At 40.5% G+C, this 20,577-nt stretch overlaps 2 protein-coding genes across 4 annotated transcripts; both read left to right on the top strand.

The window, feature by feature from the left end:
* The first annotated feature begins 1,776 nt into the window (after nt 1-1,776).
* On the top strand, nt 1,777-5,744 carry sertad3 (SERTA domain containing 3). 3 transcript variants are annotated; one of them, XM_048264786.1, is made up of 2 exons: nt 1,777-1,991; nt 2,613-5,744. In XM_048264786.1, the coding sequence occupies exon 2, from the start codon at nt 2,625-2,627 to the stop codon at nt 3,471-3,473; it is 849 nt and encodes a 282-aa protein (XP_048120743.1). In that variant the 5' UTR covers nt 1,777-1,991; nt 2,613-2,624; the 3' UTR covers nt 3,474-5,744. The 3 variants fall into 3 exon arrangements, with proteins under 3 accessions (XP_048120743.1, XP_048120742.1, XP_048120744.1); XM_048264785.1 differs by having other exon boundaries at nt 1,777-1,987; nt 2,613-5,743; XM_048264787.1 differs by lacking the exon at nt 1,777-1,991 and adding an exon at nt 2,275-2,476.
* Nucleotides 5,745-13,342: 7,598 nt separating this feature from the next.
* Nucleotides 13,343-15,184, top strand: LOC125308548. The gene is made up of 2 exons (XM_048265111.1): nt 13,343-14,354; nt 14,567-15,184. Exons 1-2 carry the CDS (start codon nt 13,455-13,457, stop codon nt 14,933-14,935), a joined length of 1,269 nt encoding a protein of 422 aa, XP_048121068.1. The 5' UTR covers nt 13,343-13,454; the 3' UTR covers nt 14,936-15,184.
* Nucleotides 15,185-20,577: the final 5,393 nt, after the last annotated feature.

Genomic DNA, 20,577 nt, shown 5'->3' with positions numbered 1-20,577 from the left:
GGCGTAAAGCTACAGTGACGTCATGAGACACAAACGAATAGACCTCTCCAGAATAAGTCCCGCGTCCGTAACTTCCGTATCCATCCAACTTCCGGGCGTCGATTGTCTATGGGAAATCACATGGCGTTTCGAAATATCATACCGGTAAAACATCTGTAGGTAGCGAAGTAGAAAAAAAGTCAGTGGTGAACCAGAGTGTGGTAGTAGGCCTAACGTGCATGGAAATAACTTTTGCAACTGTTTTTTTACACTATTCTATGCTAAATGTAAAGTATCACTCTATAAAATGTGGAGGAATGCACATGCACACAAATGCATGCACACACACACACACACACATTGGGATGCATCCCAATAACTTCTTTTCCGCTTCATGTTGGGTGCCAGTGATATGTAGGAAACTTGTCCCTCCCTGCTCTTGTTTGGTTGGATGACTGAACTCTTTGTGAGTCACCACGAGGACACACACGCAGGCCACACGATGCCAAAGCATTGCAATCAACGTAACAGATTTATTTTGGAAAGTCCAAAAGATACAGGGTCAATTCATTTCAATAGTGGATGAAGTGCAAAGTCAGAAAATGAGCAAAGTGTCTTGTGCATGAGCTTAAAGCTACTGTATGTGGGGCATGTAGGAGCATTGAGCAGATCCACCGTAGTTTGAGTTTGGATCTTGTAAAAATGCAAATAGATTTTGCCTTGTTATTAAATTAGCTTTAGTTAACTTAAGGTTAAAGTAACGTAAGACTTCATACTTTGTCCACCTTTTGAATGAGGGCCTTGTCTTGCCAGTGACATGCATCACTTTCAGTAATGCACCTCTAAGAACATGCCCTCACTTTATAGAGTGATTGAAGGAGGTGTTGCACTGCACTACAGGTTTAAGTAGACCATCATGTGCAGTTGCATTTAAACATATAACACCACATGTCCACAAGAGGGCAGCAAACTAAATGCTTTGCCTGTGAGCATGAATATATATTATATATTATATAATATATTATATATTATATGTATTATATATTATCACATATTATGTGCATGGCAAAATGTGTGCCTTTTCTATCTATAAAGGTCAGACTACAGTGATGGGACAAGAAACACCATAAACGTCATGAAACTATGTCAGTTACAGTAGTTTCTTAACATTACACGTGGTTGATGTATTTGGGAAGATATGAAATAACATTTTTTTTTTTGTTTCTGCAGTTTATATTTGTGTATCACATTTCAATTTTACATATACTGCGTATTTTAACCTTTTTCTCATAACATGTATAATATTACATGCAAAGTGTACATTTAATACATTTCAACTCTCAGAAACAAATGATATAGTGCCCTTTACAACCCTACCAGTTCAGCTACAGAGCAATGCAGAATGTTTGTAATTCATTGTGTGTGTGTAAGAAGGAGCCTCATACTGAATGTTTGTGTAATGTAAATGTACAGGCAGGCCACTTCTTCATCAAGTGCCTCTCCATCTCAGGCTGGGACGGAAAGACTGTTGGGCAATTGGGAAATAGGGCCTACAATGGTCAATTGGTATCAAAGCATATTAAATAGGCAATCTGTAGACTGAGTTAGGAAAAGGTAGGCCTACAGTTACATTATATACAAGAAAATAAGTTCTATATATACAGTCTATGGTTCTAAACGTCAAAGGAAAAAGGAAACTCAAGATAGCGGTTCTAGAAACTACAATTCCCATGAACCCCTTCCTTACAAACGCGCCTGCTCTCTGGATTCCTCAAAACTTGAATCATCAGGCGGCGGGAAGTAAGGAAGATGTGTGTTTTGTAGCAACTTTACCTAGTCGGTTACAACTTTTTACCTCAGTATTTAATAGGTGCGTTACATATTTTGCCGATGTCTCCTGTGTGGCTCTTATCCTGAACGACTGAAGCGGAATAATTTCTTACATTATAACTTATTCATTCAAAGTGTAACATCCACGTCGAAGAAGAGGATTCCTCTACACTGACCAGTAGGTAAACTTGGCTAATTTTCCGATTAGTTGCTATCTAAATTAGCTACCGTTATCTGTTACGGTTACTAGATATGTGCGAAAACAACGTTGCGCTGACTGGTACATAACGTTATCTTTGTATGATTACTTTCAGAGGCATACTTTACTATAACGATATATCTTTAACGATAACCGGCTGTGGCAACATGTTTAGCGAGCTAACAGCGGAGAGAATACCTTAGCTTACCAGCTGTTTACCGTTGAGTTTTGTCTGATGAGAAAGCATTGATGGTTAACGTTAGCGTTAGCTAGCAATTTGCTTCGTTTTTGCCGGGAACTGAAAAGGGAACTAGACTACTCGGTTCGAAGATTTAAGTTACCGTGGAATTTGAGTTTTGTTCTCTTTTACAATCTCTTTCGTTATTCTGAAATATAAATCTAAAGTTAACCCATTGAAATAACATACTACTGTTTGAAAGCCAGTGTTAAAACAGATGAAAAAGACTGGTAATGTTAAAGTTTAAGAATGGTAATGTTAAAGTTGACTACGTTATCGTTGAATTACAGCGTTTATGTTTATAAATTAGTTATGTCTTACATTTTTGCCAGTAACGTTAACTTTAATTATTTTCATCTTTTATAGGTAACTTACAGAATGACTTCCAAAGGTTTGAAGAGGAAGTTCCCGGTAGAACCAGAGGAAATAGGCCCAGCTTGGGAGCACCAGCGGCAATCTGTGCTCGACATTTCCATTGAGAAGTTCCAGAGGGACCTCACTATGGTGGAACCCAGCCTGCGCCGCTCCGTGCTGATCGCCAACACCCTGCGTCAGATTCAGCTAGAGGAGCCGATGCCGAGTCCGAATGACACGGTGGTACCTCCCGTCGAACCGGTCAAGACCCGACCAGCTCCTGTCCAGCAAAGCAACTTCAGCCACCAGGGACCCGTCCAGTCCCTTCCCGCGGTAGCCTACTGCCCAACGTTGACTGAAAACCACGGAGATGAGTGGATGTCCACGTCTGCTGAGGAAGAATTCTCCCTGTCCACGGCCATCTCCTCTATCCTGAAGGAGCTGGATGGAGATGGTTGCCAAGACAGCAGCCAGCCTTCTCTGTCTCCTCCACAGAGGATGCCCCTGGGGTCCATTGAAAATCTCCCTGGAAGTTTGGACGCAGGACCCAGACACAGGCCTGGGTGGACAGGACAGAGAGGAGAGGAGTGTGGCAGACGTGTTGAAGGAAGTCCCCTGGGTAGTATGGCTGTCACACGCCCAACATATCTACATGATGTTACTCTAGACAGCCTCTTCGTGGATGTGGATATGTCTGTGTTTGACAGAGAGGTGAGTTCGCTCGGGGCGCGAGCCTTCACCACAATCGCCAACGAGGAGCTGGTGAAATACCTGCCTTCACTCTCCGGGTCCCACTCCCCTACGCTCTCCAATCAGGGCGTGAAAGACTTACACGAACTTGAGCACATCATGGAGATACTAGTCGAGTCCTGAGAAATGTTGTGCTATAGAGAAGAAGAAGAAAAACGTACACACAAGTGGGGGGAAATGTGTCCGGTATTATAGAGCCATAGATCAACACCTCAATGACCATATCTGTACTTTTATTTCTCTGTACAGTACACAAAGGGAACACTAAGGAACTAATGCACTATGGTTGAGTGCAGAGCAAATGAAATACTGCTGTGTTCTGTGAATGTCTGGCTAGATTTCTACTCAGATGTTAGAAGTATATAATGACAATTTATGAAACCTTACTGTATAAAAATATTTTTGAAGGGTTACAACAAACTATGATTTTTTTTTTTTTTCTATAAACTCATTATGAACTGAAAAGTTCGGAAATAACACCTGGAGTCGTGGAGTCGGTTTTCCGTACATGGATTAAGCCTAGATGTAGATTAACTGAAATCTTCCATGAAATTTTCCATTGGGGAGGAAAAAAATGTTTAGTCTAGGACTTGGCTTGATCCATGTTGAGAAACTGTCTGCCGGCATTTAGTTGGCAGTGTTAGGACAAATGGCTCATAAAGGAAGAGGTCATTTGTATACACTGAGGAGCGTAAAACACAAGTGTGTGTGCTGTGCAGCTTCAGCATCTCAGTGGTGGTGCTGTGTACAGAGGAATGAGAAATGCGTAGCTTTAGTCAAACTTTAATAGTCAAAATGGATTTGTCAGCATCAGCGAACTCTAACAAAAGTTTTATTTCAGTCTACTTGAATGACACTGGTGTGTATGAATACAACTGTAAGACAGCAGAGTTACTAACATGGGGAAATACAATGCAATTTAGAGCTTCCCAGTTTTAAATGCCAAGTTTGAAAAAGAAGATGGAGCTTAAAATTGACATTTTTGTTTTTCTATTTTAGAAATGTGAAATAACATAGCCAATCCTTTGATCACCTTCAGTGAAAGTTGTGCTGTGAATTTTCCACCACTAGTCTTGTGTTAACCCTACCTCAAACAAAATGGTGCCGTCAGAGTACTCCTTCTGGTCATCCTATTTCTGATGTTTTTTTTTTTTTCTTTTTTTTGTTTACAAAACTTTGGTCACAACTGAAAGAACTCTTAAAACCTCTTTTGAAGGTGGTAGAGGGTAGGAATCTAGGTTGTATGGGTCAAAGTAATGATTTTGAATAACAGAATCTTTGAAATCTTTATATTATTGTGTTCCTATGTGTCAACTTAAATGTTTGGTATTCGAATCTTGTGGTGGAGAGATTGAATACAATATTCACTTGTTGTAGTAAGGGCCCTGTATACATAGTCTCTTTTACCTGTTAGCATTTGAGCTGGAAATATTAGAGTTCTTCACATTAGGCAAAAAGTCTTTTTTTTTTTTTTGCTTATGTGTTGAAGCATTCTTTCATTCTAAAGAGTCATCTATTTGATTTTACTATTTAAAGTGAATTTTGCCTTATCCATATATTTTGATATTTTTTGTGTTTTACGTTATTGTATTTGTTAGTTTGATACTTACTTATTCCGTGTTGGCCTATTAATAATGTACCTGTTTATTTTTGAGTTTGGCTGTGAGGATTTGCAAATGCACTTTGCTCTGTGATGTGACAAGATTGGGGCTATTTTAGATTTTAAAAAAAGAAAGAAGAAAAAGAAAGCCATTTTGTCCTTTAAAATGGTTATGAATTGATGGTTAATTGAATTGGGCTATAATTACTTTAATATGTACTTGAATTTATAGTCTAATTACTGAAAACTGTCACAGAAAGGAAATGAGACTATTTATTTTTTTATACTACGAAGTTAACTTGGTTTACTGCGCAAGTAAATTGTAAACTGTAATCTGATGTCGAGTCGCATCTGTAATACACGATCACACTGCCGCTCAAAGAAGTAAACCAATGTGAATATCCAGAGCTTGAGTGTATAGCCCAGAAGTTACACTGTGTTTCTTTGTTGCTTACAGATGGGCACTTCTATGCTCGCAGCTGCCTTTGAGGGCTTATACAAGCCATCTTACTGAATTATGTCTATGCAATCAGTAGTGTTCTGTTTGTACCATGTTCATAATAAAGTTTATAATGGACCATATACCGAGGATTGTGCACATTTTCTTTGTTAGGTGTGTCCGTGTGTTTCCATGACCGTAACTTGTATACCGTGTGGACTGATAATTTAGTCTCAAACAAAATATTATGAGAATACTTGATGCATGTCATACAGATTAAAGAGTATACCAGAGCACTATTATGAGAGTACCAGATGGACGTCATACAGATTAAAGAGTGTACCAGTAACATGAGAATACAAAATGGACGTCATACAGATTAAAGAGTATACCAGAGACTTTCTAACGAGGAGACACAGCACTCAAAAAAATCCTCTATAGAAATGCATGGGGCTAGTTTGTAGCAATCAATATGGCCGTTGTCTACACATATCCCACCCCTTCCTCGGCAAAATGTTGACATGTGAATACATTGAGCCAATCATGTGGTGTGATGTGAATACATTGAGCCAGTTATATGGTGTGTTGTGAAGACATGCGTGCCAATCATGTTATGTGAACTTCGCCTCTGGAGCAAGATTGATGTCATGAAGCCTTGCGCATTTCTGCCGAATAGGATGCCCGATGAGTGCCCAAAAAGCATTGCAATATGGCCGCCGAGTGGAGGGACTTGCCTAAAAGGACATGGAGTATACCAGTAACATGAGAATACAAGATGGACGTCATACAGATTAAAGAGTATACCAGTAACATGAGAATACCAGATGGACGCCATACTGATTAAAGAGGACAACAAATCTTACAGTTACTATCATACAGAAGTATGGTTTATTTACCTTGGACAATTTTCTTTTCTTTTTAAACACCTGTTATTTTTTTAAATTATCAATAATCTTGCACCACCACCCCTTAAACAATTTGTGAGCCTTTGTAGACCCACAAGTCACATAAGGACCACAAGAGCATCATCTAGGGGGACTGCAAAAAGTGTGTTTAGGCATTTCACCTTTGGCCTAACCACTTTCTCGAGTGAAAACATCCGAGTTGTGGAATAGCATCTCTGTCATTTATTAGCCAAAGCACCACATTCACCACCTTTAAAATTAGGCCTTAAGAAATGGTTGAAAGCAAACCAACGTTGTGAACATTTTTTAGTCATTGATTCTTGTCTCTGTGTTTTTTATTTTTTATATCTTATTTCATGTTTTATTTCCTTCTCATTACTCAGTTTTATTACTCTCTACGAGAATACTTGATGCATGTCATACAGATTAAAGAGTATACCAGAGCACTATTATGAGAGTACCAGATGGACGTCATACAGATTAAAGAGTGTACCAGTAACATGAGAATACAAAATGGACGTCATACAGATTAAAGAGTATACCAGAGACTTTCTAACGAGGAGACACAGCACTCAAAAAATCCTCTATAGAAATGCATGGGGCTAGTTTGTAACGCCAATATGGCCGTTGTCTACACATATCCCACCCCTTCCTCGGCAAAATGTTGACATGTGAATACATTGAGCCAATCATGTGGTGTGATGTGAATACATTGAGCCAGTTATATGGTGTGTTGTGAAGACATCGTGCCAATCATGTGTTGTGAACTCGCCTCTGGAGCAAGATTGATGTCATGAAGCCTTGCGCATTTCTGCCGAATAGGATGCCCGATGAGTGCCCAAAAAGCATTGCAATATGGCCGCCGAGTGGAGGGACTTGCCTAAAAGGACATGGAGTATACCAGTAACATGAGAATACAAGATGGACGTCATACAGATTAAAGAGTATACCAGTAACATGAGAATACCAGATGGACGCCATACTGATTAAAGAGGACAACAAATCTTACAGTTACTATCATACAGAAGTATGGTTTATTTACCTTGGACAATTTTCTTTTCTTTTTAAACACCTGTTATTTTTTTAAATTATCAATAATCTTGCACCACCACCCCTTAAACAATTTGTGAGCCTTTGTAGACCCACAAGTCACATAAGGACCACAAGAGCATCATCTAGGGGGGACTGCAAAAGTGTGTTTAGGCATTTCACCTTTGGCCTAACCACTTTCTCAGTGAAAACATCCGAGTTGTGGAATAGCATCTCTGTCATTATTAGCCAAAGCACCACATTCACCACCTTTAAATTAGGCCTTAAGAAATGGTTGAAAGCAAACCAACGTTGTGAACATTTTTAGTCATTGATTCTTGTCTCTGTGTTTATTTTTTATCTTATTTCATGTTTTATTTCCCTTCTCATTACTCAGTTTTATTACTCTCTACATATCACTGTGATGTGTGTGTGTTGGGTCATTGCCCCCACTCATACATGTTGTCTAATAATTTGATTAACATCAACTCCTGTCCAGGTACAACAGATGGCAATTAGCCTTGTGGCTATAATCTGGCCCAATTATATATTGGGCATTGTCCCTGTCAAATAAACGTAAATAAATAAAAATAAATAAATAAAAAGAGTATACCAGATGGATGCCATACAGATTAAAGAGTATACCAGTAACATTATGAGAATACCAGATGGACACCATACAGATTAAAGAGTATTACCAGTAACATGAGAATACCAGATGGACCTACTGTCACCTTTCAAACTAGTCCACTTTACAGGTTTGTCTTTGACAGGGGCCGGTGCTTGGTTTCCATGTAACATTTTAGTTTTGATGGTTTCATGCAGTGCCGCCGCTACCACCACGTGTATCACGCACTGTGCGTCAGGGGCACCAAAATTCAGCAGCTTTACTTCACACTGCTTTTCATTCTTCCCAACGTTTACAGTGTCAAAACGCAGCAACAGCATGTTACATGCAATGATGATATGGGTCCTCTCAATCTCCACTGCAGCAGATTTCAACGTTGTGCTACTCCATTTAAAGCTGCAGTTGGCAAGATTTTTTTGATCATATTCACTAATCTGCAAATCGCAAATCTGTATGTTGGATTTTTCGAGCAGAAATTTGTCTATAATCCAGATATCAACCCTTATAGTGAAAAAATCCTCAAATGGTACAGATACCTAGATGATGTTTTTTGCCTATTTCAAGGTACAAGTGAAGAATTAGGGGCATTTGTTTCATTTTTGAATGGTTGTAATTCTGATTTGAAGTTTACTTTGGAATATGACTCATTAAGAGTTTCTTTTCTAGACATGTGGATTGAGCTAAGTAATGGTAGCCTTACTACTACACTGTATAAAAAAGAAACTGACCGCAATACCTTCCTTTTAGCTACGAGTGCCCACCCCAGAGCTTTAAAAAATTGGCCTACCAAAAAGTCAATTTTACAGGTTGCGCCGACTATGCTACTCTGATGAAGATTTTAAAGAGAAAGCAGTAGAAATGAAACAGCGCTTCCAAGAAAGAGGCTATACAGCTCAGTGTGTTGATGAAGCGTATGATGTTGCACTCTCTAAGTCTAGAGCTGACCTTTTGAAAAAAAGTATTAAAAAGGAAAAGCACTTCTCAGTTTCTTGTATCACTACCTATACTCCTCAGGCTCACATCATTAAAAAAAACATTCAAAAACATTGGCACATTTTAGCCACAGATCCAGCCCTGTCAAAAAACTTTCAGGATCCACCTCTTTTTGTTCATAAAAGAGGCCCTAACCTACGCAACAAACTTGTTAAAGCCTCTATTTTGCCTCCCCCTAAACAGGCACTGCTAGCCCCAGTCAAACCTGGGAACTATCCCTGCGGAATTGTGCCCAATGTCATAATTCAGAGAAAACAAATTAATTTAAACATCCTCTAACTGGAAAGACATTTAAAATCAAGGGAGTTATTAGCCTGGCGAGCCAGACCCACATTAAAATGTAGGGTCTGGGCACTCACCGTTCGCAGTGCTCAGTCCGAGGGGCGGGATAATCAGTTGTCTTTCAAATTCCCTCTGCACGCAGTAGGACGCAATAGGATATTTGTTTTCAAATAGCAGGGAATTCAAGCCAAACCGTTGCAACTCTGCATCAATCATTATGTTAAGCCCACCAAACGACTCTATACACGATTTCAATGTCCTGATTAAGTTTCGATTTCTGGAGCTCACAAGCCAACGGAGAGTTGCTAGACTAGCCCTGGCAGCAAATGTAGGTTAGGGGCGCATCTAGATTTCTAGGCTAGGGAGTTATTACATGTAATACAAAAAATGTAATTTATTTGTTAAAATGTCCATGCGATAAAATGTACATTGGTAAAACTACCCATCCACTTAAACAAAGAATAAGTGAACACAAAAGTTCAATTAGACGGAGAGATGACAATTATCCAGTGGATCGAGAGCTTTTTTGGATCCATACTTTGGAGACATTACAACCTTTGGGCCTAAATGAGGATTTTGATATGAGTGTATTCCTATAAACAATGAAATGTTTTTTATGCTTTGTTTTTATGACGGCTGAAGCCTGATGTGTACATTGCATTGATTTGTTTCTTGTTTCCTGTTTTTAGATAAGTTTCATCGTCTATCTATGGACTGCATTTCCCATGATGCTTTTTTGGCTGTCATGACTTTGTAAAAGACAGGTGTCATGAATCAATGATTATATGTAACCTCATGCACTGTTTCACTTAATGTGTTTTTACTCCTGAAGAAGGTCATCTATGCTCCGACAGAACAACATAAATCAGCCGTTTTTTTTAAAAAAAAATACACACTTCTACCTCCACCTAGAGCCTGTTATTTGTTTTGCAAAAATCCACAGCTCCCAGTTCTTCTGGTCCAATCAGAGCAGGGCTGTGTGAGATCTGACTGTCAATCACAGTCTGATGCGCACTGACCGTTATATATAATACCTCCATGGCACTGACAAGCACAAACTCGATGAGAGGGTGCTCGTTGGTAGTGAGGGAGGGGCATGAGAGTTGTAAACATTCAAAATTTGGAAGTCCCCTCAATCTGTCAGACTTGCCAACTGCAGCTTTAATTGGGAACGCATCTTGAGCGCACACTAGACGGGGGGGAGTGGCAGGTTCCAGCTGCCTTGTCATTTGTTGATAATTGCTATCTTTTTTTTTATATAAGAAACGTTTTTAAAGGAAATCATAAAGGCAACGAAGACAAGGCTAGAGAAGACTGCGAAGTTATCCGGATCCCACTACTGACCATTTATAAACTGCGAGCATGGCCGTATCTACCACCGAGATCATGTCCTTGGTATTTCTTTCTTTAAGTTCCGTTTAATTTGTGAGTAAAACTAGCTGATGAGACCATTATGTAGCCTAGTTGCAGTCACATGGCAGTATCTACCACAGAGGACATCTGTAATTCATTCTTTAAGTTTCGTTTAATTTATTAAGTAAAACTAGCTGCGAGACCATTATCATTGCCTCAACACACCATCAGGTGTCACGTAGCCTAGTTGCAGTCACATGGCCGTATCTACCACAGAGGACATCTCTCTTTCTTTAAGTTTCGTTTCATTTATTAAAGGTATTCTAAGCAATGCTGGGTAACGTCACTTTCAAACAAAACAGAGAGCTAGATCGCTACTTCCTCCCCCTCCCCCCGTGCAATTGAAACTCTCCTAAACGCGCATCTCGTCTGTGATTTGCTGGAACAGTTTGGTTGTTTTTGTTGCCATTTTTGGAGCCTGGGCTGTCCACAGAGATCGCGTTAGCTAGCGGTGGGTTAGGTGATGTTTGCAGTAAGTGACATAAAATGTTTTAACCTAAAAAAACGCATGGCATCGCTTAGAGCACCTTTAAGTAAGAAATACTGACTAGACAATTATCCTTGCCTCAGACAAGCTACCTCTGACATATCAAAATGAATGAGAAAGCTAAATGATATGCTTACCTGTACTAGAAATGTTATGCTGAAATTCAGTGGAGATGCACCTAACCTGCACTGAAAATTAAGTTATATTAATGTTATGTAGGATGTATATTATCTATGTCCCAAACTTAAACTAAGCATTTACATAAAGCACATGATATGCCGATTGAAACACATTCCAGGCTAGGTGGCAACCAGGCTCATAATTCACTTTTAATTGCAAACAGAAAATGTCTAAATAGCATCATGTCATGACATGCTTCCATTTCAAAAGCAATGAAGGCTGTTTATACCAACTTAATATTATGCATATCATTGTTAATAGTGTGCTATAAATGTGACACAAACAATACTAGAGTTTGTTTATACATAGTTTGAATGGAGCTGTCAAAAAGGTTGTTAGACTCACTGCCCTTAAAGTGACAGGTTGCAATTTATAAATAAGTCAAACAGCATCAAACTAGCAGCAAACAGCATCAAACAAAAATGGCCAACAGCGGCACTGGTTTCATGCTCTCATGTGCCAGCAATTCACTGCACACCACACACTGGGGTTTCTGTCCCATTTTGTCCTCAATTTAAATGAATCCATATCCTACTTCAAATATTCAGGGTTGTAGCCTACTTGTGTTTACCGCTAAAATGATGTCTAACATGACCTGTCACATAAACATTGTCTATCTATGTCCACGGCAATGACTGTCTATCAAAATAAAGGTCCGATATTAGATCTGAGAAGGTAGCATTTTAAATGAGTAATTTCTTCTTTTTTAACACAAGCTCTGCGACCCACTTTTGGATCACGAGTCACGACCCACCAATTAAGAAAAACTGGCATAGCACAGCGCCATCTTGAGATACTCTGACTACCTCATGATTTGGGACCTGACCATGTCACTCTTACTGATGAAGTCAAATGCAACTTATGCAAGATCATAGAGAAAGCTACAAAAAGTAAACTAGCGTGCTCCAAGCGTAGACTCCATGTTTGGTTGCACCCACACAACGACGGCGCTGCTCCTGCCATAGACTGCCCTGTGATTGGTTAGTGAACTGAGATTCATGGTTGCTAGTCAAACCTGAGCATCGCCATTGGCTATTCAACAGGAAGCCCCAGAACAGTCTCAAAAGTAGCAGAGATTTGTAATGGCAGAATAGTTTCGTAATTGAAAGACAGCAACTGTGGAATATTTAGTACCTGTGGAATATATTTGTAAGTGACCCACATATGAGTAATACTTAAAATCGTTCGTGTTATTTTTTTGTTAAATCACAAATCATATTTACAGTTACAAATCCTGATACACACACACACACACAATACATAGAGAGGGAAGAGAAGGAAAGAGAGAGGAAATGAGAGGAGGAAGGATGAGAGAGGAGACAAGCAGAGAGGAGACAAGCAGGAAGTGAGAGAACAGGTGAGGAGAAAGAAATGCAGAGGAAATGAGAAGAGACAGAAAGAGAGAAAAGAGAGGAGGAGCAAGGGCCAGAGAGGAGAGGATACAAAGATAAAACAGGGAGAGAAAGGAAGGCCAAACAACTACAATCTGTGGAAAGTGGAGAGGACGAAGGGGGCCTTAGATGAATACAGGGAGGGAGTGAAGACAGGAATTCCAGTGAGTGTGCACCTCTTGTCACGCAGCATGGGGTGTGCCGCCCACGCTGCAAAGACGCATTAGTGGAAAGGTGACGGCAGCAAACACGCACAGGGCGGAAGCCCTACCTTCCACAGGAGGCGGAAAGGGAGCTTGCTGCCACCCTAAAGACCTTGGCGCAGAGGGGTTTTCCATTCACCAAACGCGATGTCCAGCAGGTAGCCTTTGATTTCGCAGCTAAGAACCAGATATCTGGTTTTTCCAAGACAGCAGGGAGGGCTGGATACTACTGGTTCCACAATTTTTTGAAGCGCAACCCAGAGCTTGGGATGCGAAAACCAGAGGTCCTATCTGCAGCACGGGCTGCTGGACTTAACAAAGTGGTGGTCAACCAGTGGTTTACCCAATATGAGAGTCTTCTGGTCGAGCTGGGTATTATGGGCACACCGTCACATATCTGAACTGTGGACGAGTCTGGCCTTCAGGACCAGTTAAGTTCCACAAAGGTCGTTGGGCAGGTTGGCCAGCCATGTGTGGAGGTGTGTGCCGGAGAGAAGGGGGAGACAACAACTTGTCTGGCAGCATTCAATGCAGAAGGCATATACAGCCGAACCATGATTATTTTTAAGGGGAAGCGTGTTCGTTCTGAGTGGCTACAGGGGTGCCCGGAGAACACCAGCGTAAGGTGTTCAGACAATGGCTGGATTACCTCTGACCTCTTTCTGGAGTGGGGTCAAATGTTCATTCAGTCCCTCCCTAAGGATGACCCCAGGCCCCACCTTCTCCTCCTTGACGGCCACAGTAGCCATGTCTATAACATGGAGTTTATTAAGCTACTGAAGAGCAAGAATGTGCACATAATGTGCTACCCTGCCCACACAACCCATGCGCTGCAACCGGCAGACAAGGCCCTCTTTAAGAGTTTGAAGCACCACTGGGACCAGGAAGGCAGGAAGTGGACGAGGATGATGGCGGGGCAGAAGCTGTCAAGGATGGAATTTTTTACGGTGTTCAGCAGGGCTTGGGCAAAGGCTGCCACTGTTGAAAATGCCCAGGCAGGGTTCCGGGGGACAGGGATGTTCCCACTCAATAAAGACATCCTCCCTGAGACTGCTTTTGCCCCCAGCAAGACCACCGAAAGAGTGCTACCATCCACTCTACCATCCTCACCCACAAGGCCGCAGTCTCTCCCAACCCCGCCCACTGGACCATGGTCGCCCCTGCTGACCTTGACCCACTCTGCCCGCCAGCCATCAGCTCTGCTCTCTGGACATCAGTCCTCCCATCCACCAGCCAGACCTCAGTCGCCTGCCGATCCGCCAGCCAGACTTCAGTCCTCTGCTTCCCTGACACCCCTGCTACCTGTGGAACCACTGTACTTTTTTCCAGATGAGAAGGTGGTGTTTGAAGAGGTTGTGTTGGAGGAAGTACCGGAGGAAGATAATGATATCTTCAACCAGTTCACACCACAGGAAGAAACACACTCCCCGGATGAGGGACCTTCCACCTCCACAGTAAGTGATATTTTATACTACTTTCAAACTTGACATGTTGCATGACATGTTAAACATGCATGCTCACGCAAACATACACATGCACATTCATGCATGCACGCACACACACACATACACACAATTTAGTCCCTAATCATATAAAATGTACACAAAATAATTATCCTATGTCTTGCAATAACATAGGCTCTTTTTGTCATTTTCTTTTTGTTCAGTCTGTGACATTCACTGACTTGATCACAGTGCCACAAAGGGAGAGAGCCATCAGAAAACGTATGAAGCCACCCTCATATAATCTTTCAAGTGAGGAACACATTGACTATATCACAAAAAAAACATCCAGCAAGAAACCAGCTAAGCAAGCCAGCAAGTGCCCGCTCAGCAAGCAACCAAAAGGAAAGCAGGAAAAGAAAAGCAAGTCACCTTGCAAAGTTTGCAACACCCACTATGGTGACCCAGAGGATCCTAAGGCTACTGAGGAATGGGTAAAATGTGACCCTTGTTCTGCCTGGTTTCACGAAACCTGTGGCGAAGAGAATGGGATCTGTGCTGACGATGGGTTCATTTGCAAAGACTGTCTTTGAAACACCTTTTCATCACATACACACACTAATGATATCAATGTTTTAATGTTTAATATATCAGTTACCAGTTTTGTATGAATTTTTGTAGTTTGCGCATTTCGTTCAAAATGTGTTCTTCACACACACACACACACACACACACACACTGATCTGTCACTGATCTATTCACTGATCTGTGCTGTTCCAAAAAATTTTAATTGCACATTTGAAAATGTGAGTTTGTACCCACAATGTGTTTTTAATGGCACATATGAATATTTGTTTTGAAATTCAAATTGATGATAAATTACCATTCCCTTTGCATTTTGACTGGCCGAATGTTTACCTGAAACAGCTGGCCCATTTTACCTTAGATGCTGGCCCATTTTACCTGAAACTGCTTATGCAAAAAAAAGTTGGCACAGTTGATGTTTCAAGAACTGTAGGGCCTAAATAATTATATTTTATGACATAATTTCAACACAAAATGATCAAAAACAGTCATTAGTAATCATAAAAACACTTGGAAAAGGCATATATAGTATTATATTATTTTCCCAAATGATTTACTAAAAAGTGGCCCAATTTAGCTGATATCACCCTATGAGACGCTTCTCATCCCTAAGGTGGTGCAAAAGTCTGTGCACCTGTAAAAAATATTTGTAACTGTAGAACAGCTTTTTGTGCATAGAATATTGATGTGTAATTGTAGAATAGGCCTATATTTGTAATTGTAAAATATTTTTAACTGTAGGATGATTTAGCTGTAAAACCGATCCGTACCTGTAGAATAGATTTGTAAGTGTAGGGCATATTTGTGATATTGACAATTACATATTTACAGTTACAAATAATTTCTACAGTTTCAAAACGTGATACACACGTAGTCTACAAAACTTTTGAGTTTAATATTCTTCCAGGGAAGATTTTGCTACCCAGGTTGCCCAGTTGGGGGCTCGACGTCACATTGTAGTTAATTTGTAGTCAATGTGGACCAGACCCGGCGGCAGACACAAATTCCCGGACGGGCATTACACCTTTCCAGGGGGGGCACTGGAACTTAAATTGATCAAGCTTACATTTGACAAAACATTCCAATTAAGCTCCTTTAAGAGAGCCCTGTGCGCAGGGATGGAGAGAGAGAAAGCGAGAGGGGATATGTGTGTTAGAACTGAGATGCGTGTGGAAAAAGTAGACGTGCTGTTGAGACTGGAGCTAGTCATATTCAAAATAATGCAAAAATAAATCCGCAGATAAAACCAAATTCCTCGTTCATTTGCTAACCACTTTCAGATAGAGTGTTAGGGAGTTAGCCCCGAAGTTACGGATAACTTCGGCCCTGGAGTGGTAAGCTCCCTGTTCTCCGACTAGGTCAGAAGAAAAAAAACTGTAAAGGTTAACGCTATCAAACAAACCCATAAACTACTAGGCCTACTTCTACTAACTACGATATGAGATATAGCCTACCTGCGAGCCGATAAGCTATATTTGTCATCGGATGACAGGGGTTAGTGCAGAAGTGAAGTAGACACCGAGGTGAAGTTAGTTTGATATTTGATATTCGGATATTCGACAGATATTCAAAAAAAAATGTATGTGGCCGGTTTCACCCCGTGTTTGCAGACAATGTACAAACAGATGACCTGACTACTTGCTCCCAGCCGACCTTAGGGACCGTCTAAAAAGTACCTTCTGAATTACCTTCATAGTTTTTTTTGTCAATAGCTTTGACATCATGTGACCTAGTGACTCCAAACCAATTAAAAATAGTTATCCTATCTGGGACTCATCAGACACACCTCTTTTTATAGCCACTGTATGCACGCTGTATTTTATATGAATTTTTTAAAGAAAATACATTATTTCATATAAGAAACAGACTCCTTTTTCTCAATACCTCCCAAGCCATGTGACTTAGTGATTCCAAACCAATGCAGAATAGTTATCCTATGTGGGACTAATAAGACACACCTCTTTTTATAGTCAATCTATGCACACTGTATTTTATATAAATATTTTAAAGAAAATACATTATTTGCCATCATGAATGGTCTCCTTTTTTCAATAAGCCGTGTGACCTAGGGACTCCAAACCAATATAGAATAATTATCCTATTATTCCAAACCAATGCAGAATAGTTATCCTATATGGGACTAATCAGACACACCTCAAATTAATATGATTTTTGCACATACTATTTTATATTAATTTCTTAAAGAAAACCAATTTGTTTCCTATGGAAGCTGCTTTGTGCTCAATACATTACATTACATTACATTACATTTGGCTGATGCTTTTTAGCCAAAGCGACTAACAACATAGTAAACAGTTTAAGTTTTAGAGCAGTTCTCAACAATTTTAGGACAATTTAAAAACATTAGAGTACAGTAAGAATAAGTGCATTAGTGAGTGCTGTTTTTAACAGTTACTTGTCAGTTTGAGAGGGCTGGTGAGTGCTAGGATCAGTAAGACTTGTTGTAAGTGTTGCTATGAGAGGAGATGTTCTCTAAAGAGCTGGGTCTTCAGGAGTTTTCTGAAAATGGAGAAGGATGTCTCTGCCCTTGTAGGAGCTGGCAGTGTGTTCCACCAACGAGGAACAACAGATGAGAAAAGTTTGGATTGGCTTGAGCGCACGGTGGTAGAGCTAGACGTCGTTAGATCTGAGGAGCGCAGCGGTCTGGAGGTAGCTAGCGTATGTCTGTATGAGGGCATTCAAGTAGGTGGGAGCAGAACCGGAGACTACTTTGTAGGCAAGCGTTAGAGCCTTGAATTTGATGCGGGCCGCCATAGGTAGCCAGTGTAGCTGGATGAGCAGTGGGGTGACATGTGCTCTTTTGGGTTGGTTGTAGACCAGGCACGCCGCCGCGTTCTGGATCATCTGAAATGGTTTCACTGCGCAGGCTGGGAGACCTGTCAGGAGGGCATTGCAGTAGTTGAGTCGTGAGATGACTATTGCCTGAACCAGAAGTTGGGTAGCAACTTCTTCAATATATGAATACCTTCAATATACTGGGTCCTAGACATCACAGATCAACATAGAACTGTTCTGCTATGTGATACTAATCAGACACACGTCAATGTGAAATAATATTTTGCATGAATATTTAATTTTTTTTAAAGAATCACATTTATTTCCTATGGAAAACAGCTTTTTGCTCAATAGCTGCCATATGAGGGGTCCTAGACAACACAGATCAATACAAAACTGTTCTGCTATGGGGTACTTATCAGACAGAGATCAGAGATTCAATATGAAAAATTATTTGCCATCTACTATTATATGGAAGGTATTGAGAAAAAAACAGATTATTTATAGAAAGTTTCCATAGGAAACAAATGGGTACTATAAAATAGTATGTGCAAAAATTATATTAATTTGAGGTGTGTCTGATTAGTCCCATAAAGGATATTCTGCATTGGTTTGGTGTCCCTACGTCACTTCAGACACCTTGGGGGGGTGTATTTTCTTAATAATGTATTTTCTTTAAAATATTCATATAAAATACAGTGTGCATAGTGACTATAAAAAGAGGTGTGCCCGATGAGTCCCATATAGGATAACTATTCTGCATTGGTTTGGAGTCACTAGGTCACATGGCTTGGGAGGTATTGAAAAAAAGGAGACCATTCCTTATGGGAAATAAGGTATTTTCTTTAAAATATTCATATAAAATACTGTGTGCATATAGTTTCTATAAAAAGAGGTCTGTCTGATGAGTCCCATATAGGATAACTATTTTGAATTGGTTTGGAGTCACTAGGTCACATGATGTCAAAGCTATTGACAAAAAAGACTATGAAGGTAATTCAGAAGGTACTTTTTAGACGGTCCCTAAGGTCGGCTGGGAGCAAGTAGACAGGTCATCTGTTTGTACATTGTCTGCAAACACGGGGTGAAACCGGCTGCATAATTTTTTTTTTGAATATCTGTCGAATATCCGAATATCAAATATCAAACTAACTAGACTGCGCCACGTAACCTCCTCTCCATTTAGGTGATGGGCCTACCTAATGTTCCTGATTGATTAGCTACGGAATAATACAGATTTTACCAGTTTTATTTGCTACTTGCTAGATTGACAAACGTATAGGCTAGGCCTACATTTAATAAGTGTTCAAAATCAATCTATGGGATTGGGGTTGGTTGGAGCAGCCAAGCTCGTTCAGGGCGGGCACAGATGACTTCCAGGACGGGCCTGGCCCCCCAAAGCCCCCCCATGCCGCCGGGACTGATGTGGACTGTCATGTCCAACAGTTTTAATGGGAACTTCAGAATTTGCTTAGCCTGACGTTGTCATACTCAAATTCTAGTCAGAATATGAGTCTGATACTGCTCCATTGGGACGTAATTATGGGGCGTGCTTCAACCGATACAGGGGGGGAATGCCTCTGCACTCAATTGGATAGACCTAACCAATCAGACCAACAAAATAGCTTACCGTGAGGTGTAGGAAGAAAACACACGAACCATCCTTCTGCTCCTATATCCCCTCCGTTTTTAAAATAATTCTGTTGAACAGTGATATGCTACAAACATGTTAAACAGCTGGGAAAGGCTGTCGCAAATCCCTCGAACAGGTGGTCAATCAGAGATTTCAAACGAACGAGGGAACATGTCGCAATGCAACAGCGCTGTTTTCCCTTGATGAAAGTGAAACCACCAGTTTTCGCACATCTCAACTTTGGCCAAAGTTTTCAGAAATCATCGTTTTCAGTGATACAAACTCATTAAATAATATGAATTTTCCAAATGGGGTCTTAAAAGCCATGTATCCTTCTAGCCACAGCGTTTTTGTTTCAAACATAAGCCTAATCTAAGCGTGCTCAGATGACGTGATAGACCAAGCTCTGTTGCTCACCTGTCCATCATCGTAAAGCCTGATTTGGGGCGAGCATACTTGCTTCCCGTACATACATACTTCCCGTGGGGCGGGACTCAGTTCGGAATGGCACCCAGACCCAGGCTAGAATTTGCTGTTTTTGTCACTTGAAAATTGATTTTTCCTTCTTTTTGTAAAAATCGAAAATCCTTCTTTCACAAGCGTCTTACACCATATCTTCAAGCAAATACAGTGGTTTATTTAAGATTAGTGAGCGTATGCTTTAACCTTTATTGCGGCATCCATGTTTTTCCACACATTCCAACGGCAGAACACTTGCAACATAATCACGGGGGCGGTCCGTGATATTCTCAGGTGGCCTGAACCATGGAGGTATTGGCCTGAACAGTGTCCGGTATAGGGTGGGCTTTGTACAGTAGCCTATGAGTTATATGATGGCAAAGAGCAGTGCATTTAACACCAGAGGGGTATTTCACAAAACCTAGATAAGGGATTAAGCTGGGATTTTTAGGTTATCCTGGATGAATTTAGCCTTGATTTGGTTTCACAAAAGAGATGGCACATAAATGTATTCTCTGCACCTAGCCTGGTCCCGACCAGGCTAACAGCCAAGCTAAGTTAATTCTAATGGTAATTATGTCGTCTTTTTGGTTCAGCTAGCTGTCATTCACATCAGACCTCCGTGCTCATTTTTAAGGAGCTTTATTCCATTTATAAACTATTTGCTAAATGTATTTGCTTGCAAAACAAAACAGATTGTCTGCCTACTACCATATAGTTATTTTAATTGTGATAACCTTATAATTATCAACATAGGCCTAG

The sequence above is a fragment of the Alosa alosa genome, chromosome 15 (genome assembly GCF_017589495.1).
Source record: "Alosa alosa isolate M-15738 ecotype Scorff River chromosome 15, AALO_Geno_1.1, whole genome shotgun sequence".
NCBI classification, from domain to species: domain Eukaryota; kingdom Metazoa; phylum Chordata; class Actinopteri; order Clupeiformes; family Clupeidae; genus Alosa; species Alosa alosa.
This window is presented reverse-complemented; position numbering and strand designations above follow the sequence as displayed.

Bases quoted from the DNA above. Each gene is read 5' to 3' on its own strand.
- sertad3 (XM_048264786.1), top strand. From the start codon at position 2,625: ATGACTTCCAAAGGTTTGAAGAGGAAGTTCCCGGTAGAACCAGAGGAA.
- LOC125308548 (XM_048265111.1), top strand. From the start codon at position 13,455: ATGATTATTTTTAAGGGGAAGCGTGTTCGTTCTGAGTGGCTACAGGGG. The intron at 14,355-14,566 runs GTAAGTGATATT...CTTTTTGTTCAG, and splicing joins AGGGACCTTCCACCTCCACA to TCTGTGACATTCACTGACTT.